At 37.0% G+C, this 4,567-nt stretch overlaps 1 protein-coding gene across 1 annotated transcript; it reads right to left on the bottom strand.

The window, feature by feature from the left end:
• Nucleotides 1-283: 283 nt before the first annotated feature.
• On the bottom strand, nt 284-2,144 carry LOC149511976 (cytochrome P450 71AU50-like). Its single transcript, XM_089753756.1, has 2 exons — nt 1,140-2,144; nt 284-1,052 (listed from the first exon to the last, which is right to left on the bottom strand). The coding sequence occupies exons 1-2, from the start codon at nt 2,019-2,021 to the stop codon at nt 438-440; spliced, it is 1,497 nt and encodes a 498-aa protein (XP_089609882.1). The 5' UTR covers nt 2,022-2,144; the 3' UTR covers nt 284-437.
• Nucleotides 2,145-4,567: the final 2,423 nt, after the last annotated feature.

Here is a 4,567-nt window from a genome sequence, read left to right on the forward strand (position 1 = left end):
AATATACAAAAATAAATCAAATATATATTTTTTCTCCATAGGGTCAAACTTACTTTACATAAAGGTGTAGATAATAATAATATTGCTTCATTTATAAATTTGCAGCAAAAATAATAAGCTGAATTAAATCAAAACAATCTTCTATTAAAGCTTTTTTTTCTTTAATTTTATGGTTTATCCAATCGAATTTTAAATTAAAATTTTAATGTTATATCAGTGCATCTTATGATTGTAAGTTTAAAAAAATGCTAGGATACTTTGTTTTAAATTGGATATCCAAAAGAAAAGGCAATTAATCTAGATCTTATTTATTTAATCATGATAATTAGATATGATAAATCCAAAACTTGCGTTCTAACGAGAAAAGCTAAAGTACTAGAGAAGGCAACAAATATATCCAGAAAAGATACTGTAGTAGAAATTACACAGCCATTTTCTCATGTTTTTAGGCGCCAGGTTGGTATAGCCAGGAGATGCTTAGCCCTACGACATACTAGACCACAATCCTCAGTCATGTCCAAGTCAGTAGCCAACATATCATCCGGGAGTTCCCAATCGAAGCAATGCACCAATTGTGCCACCACAAGCCGAACAATAGTGAGACCCAGTTGCATTCCAGGGCAGCCTCTGCGGCCAGAACCAAATGGGATTAGCTGGAAGTTGCGTCCACGAAGATCAATGTCACTTCCAACAAATCTCTCTGGATAAAACTTCTCTGCATCAGTCCAAACCTTTTGGTCCCTACCGATGGCCCATGCGTTTATGAAGATTCGTGAATTCTTGGGTATGTGATAGCCATTCACTATGCAGTCTTCCATAGATGCATGCGGGAGCAGCAATGGTACCACGGGGTGAAGCCTAAAGCTTTCTTTCACAACCATGTCTAAGTACTTCAATTTCTCCAAGTCTGATTCTTCGACCATCCTGTCCATGCCTACTACATTTTCCAGTTCTTTTTGGACTTTCTTTGTCACCCGTGGATGTCTGATGAGTTCGGACAGTGTCCACTCAATTGCAGTAGCTGAAGTATCCATTGAAGCTGCAAGGATGTCCTGCAAAATTGTCATAAACAAACATTTTTTAGACCAAAAGGCACAATGGAGTGAATGGACAAGTAAACGTGCACAAAAGAAGAGTACCAATATTATTGCTTTGATATTGTCTCGCTCGACATGGTACTGATCAGTTTCTTCAGATCCAATGAATCCCAGCATGACATCAACGAAGTCCATGATTCTGTTTTCATCTTTGGATTGAACATGCTCATCAATTACCTTCTCAAAGAAGTCGTCAAAAACCTTGGCAATCGTTTTCGGGCGTTTTGTTAGACCCTGAAGATCAAGTCCTTTAATTTGAGGAATGTAATCAGCTAAATTAAAAGCAGCAATTGTTTGCATGCCCTCTCGAATTTTAGCTTCGAAGCCTTTTTCGTTGAAATCATCATTACTATATTTCTTTCCAAGCACCATTCTACAAGAAATATCTGTAGTAAGAGATGAGACCTTAGCACTAAGATCAACCGCAACTCGAGCAGAGGCAGCCTCTTGAATATACTGAATTAAAAGAAAAAGCTCTTCCTTTCTCATGGAACTGAAAGAATTTATTTTGAGGTTACTAAGCAACTCTAGAGTGCATATCTTACGCATGTTGCGCCAATAGGAACCGTATGGGGAGAAGGACAAATTCTGCTGATTGTAACCAACATGCTTGGCAACTTCATGAGGTGGCCTGCTAGCAAAAACAAGGTCATATGTCTTGAGGAATAGCTCGGCAGCTTCAGGGGATGAGACAACAATTACAGGCATCAGGCCAAAGCGTAAGTGCATTATGGGGCCATACTTCTGGGCTAACTGTTGAAGATCTTGGTGAGGTTTGTTCCCCACCATGAAAAGGTTTCCAAAAATAGGAAGCCCTCTCGGACCGGGAGGTAATCTCTTATTTTTGGCCCTTCTTTTCCATCTCAATGCGTGAAAGAAAAAGATAAGTGTAGCAACTGCAAGAATTGTCCATGACCACTCCATCACCGGCTGCTTCAACAAAGGTTAAAGCAGGGCAGAAGCCTGAGACACGGTCCTTACTTCTGCAACTGGGATACTGATACCATGGGGTGGAGCTTAAAGACAGAAGGGAAAACAAACAGAAGCAAAGTTCAATGACCACTTGCCTCTACTTAATCTAATATTTATCTTATCTAGAACAGTCATAGTACACAAAAAAATTCGAATTAAATGTCGTATAATGAATTAACATTTTGCTTTTTAAATATACAACAAATGATGTCACATTTCTATAATAATTTTTTGGGACAATCACAACATCACATTTGTTCAATTCAGTTTCATATCTGATCATGTCTGAAGCTAGAGTTAGAAAAACAGGAAAAAAAACAACTTCATTTTAAATGTTGTAGAAATGTTGAGTTATTTTTGAGCAATGATAGACCCTTGATGTCCGGATTCTCTGAATAGGTTTAAGCCGGCGCTGCATATAGGGGTGTAAATGATACATTAGTACTCGCAAGCTACTCGAGTTTGATTCAAAAAAAACTTGAATTCGGTTCGATTATTCTCGAGTCGAGCTCGAGCTCGAGTAGCTCGACTTATCGATCGAGTCGAATTTGAGTATTCTTATATCCGACTCGAGTAGCTCGCGAGCCTAATCGATTTTTTCTATTATATATTTATTTTTATTATTTTATTTATAAAATTACTTTTTTACCCTTAGCTTAAAAAACCCTAAAATTTTATTTTCTTTCTTTCCCTCTTCTCCTTCAGTCTTTCTCCTCGTCTCTCTCACTCACCAACAGACACTTGCGGTGCCTTTTCTTCCCGAATCCCACTCCATTGTCTTCCAAGCTTGTTCCACCCTTTCGAAAGCCCTTTCTCCTTTCTCTAAAAAGCTTGAATAGAACCCGATCTTGAACAGAACCCGATCCCTCAATGTAGCCCTGCTCGTTCCACCCATTCGACGTTTGTAGCAACTTCAACAGAACCCGATCTTGAACAAAACCCGATCCCTCAACGAAGCCCTTCTCGTTCCACCCATTCGACGTTTGCAGTAGCACCCATTCGACGTTTGCAGCAGCTTCAACAGAACCCGATCTTGAACAGAACCCGCAGCAGCTTCAACAGAACCCGATCTTGAACAGAACCCGATCCTTCAACGAAGCCCTGCTCGTTCCACCCATTCGACGTTTGCAGTAGCTTGAACAGAACCCGATCTTGAACACAACCCGATCCCTCAACGAAGCCCTGCTCGTTCCAGCCATTCGACATTTGCAGTAGCTTGAGCAGAACCCGATCCCTCAACGTAGCCCTGCTCGTTCCACCCATTCAACGTTTACAGTAGCTTGAAAAGAACCCGATCTTCAACAGAACCCGATCCCTCAACGTAGCCCTTTCTCTATGGCATACTTTTTGAGTGCCATTTTTTTATTAAATGTTTTTATGTTAGGCTTCCAATTCATGCTAAAAGGTGGTTTAAATAAGAATGCCTTAATTAAATACCCTTATGAATGCCTAAATTAAATACCCTTATGAATATTGTGGGGATGCAGATCGAGAACAACAATGAAAGGGGGCAAGGTGTTATAGCTATTTGTTAGTATTGATATTCTCAATTCTGATTTGTTTGTCAAACACTATCATATTATACTTTTATTTTTGTTGCAAACTTGTGAAAAGCAGTATGTTCTTTGTGAAGTTGCATTTAAATACTGAATTTTGTAAACCAAAAGTCTCTATATTATTAGCAAGAAAGTAATTGAATTTGGGCCACTTCAAGACTTGCACAATACGCTTTATCAGTAGAAAAACTTTTGGATGGTTCATATTATTTAACAAAAAAAAAAAAGGTCATTGGCTCTATTGTTTTTAGTCATAATCACAATTTGAGCTTCCATATAGTTCATCACTAATTTATTGAGAACTGTTGAATGTGAATACTTTTCTTCTTTATGCATATTAGATTTGTTAGAATATAACCTGACACTTATTTCTAATGAGATTGAGTTAATGTTATATAAATACTAAATAGGCATGTATAATTGTAAAAATTAATAAGAAATATTCATTTTAAGAAATTGATTTTAGAAATTGAAATTATTATTGAAGTAGGTAATCTTAAATTTATTAAAATTCCTACAATATTAGTATATTTTCCTAAAGAATAAAATTTTATACTCTTCCAATAATTTGTTCTCGCAACTTGTTTAGCATGTTTCTGGCAATAAAATTTATCGCACATGTTTCTAACAACTTGTTTGCATTATTGTTTGATCCTAAAATTATATTATTATTTTGATTTGTCTTTTTTTTTTTTTTTTGCTATAGGAAACTAAACATGTCATCAACCACACCAGATATCTCTTCTATACCAATTCAGCCGACAATAAATTCTTTTACTAGATGATGGTAATGATCCAATGAATGAAGCTTTAGATGCCACTAATGGTAACACAAATAAAACACTAGTCATTGATGCCAATGATAGAGAATGTGATAATGCTGACCCTGAAGAGTGTGAAGAAAGTAATGAGAAAAAGAGGCAAAAGACATCTGCTGTTTAG

Source organism: Durio zibethinus, chromosome 24, assembly GCF_047325235.1.
Source record: "Durio zibethinus cultivar Kanyao isolate XHJ-2024 chromosome 24, ASM4732523v1, whole genome shotgun sequence".
Lineage (NCBI taxonomy): Eukaryota > Viridiplantae > Streptophyta > Magnoliopsida > Malvales > Malvaceae > Durio > Durio zibethinus.

Coding starts and splice junctions, on each gene's coding strand:
- LOC149511976 (XM_089753756.1), bottom strand. CDS start 2,021: ATGGAGTGGTCATGGACAATTCTTGCAGTTGCTACACTTATCTTTTTC. Junction 1,053..1,139: donor ATATCAAAGCAATAATATTG/GTACTCTTCTTT, acceptor ACAATTTTGCAG/GACATCCTTGCAGCTTCAAT.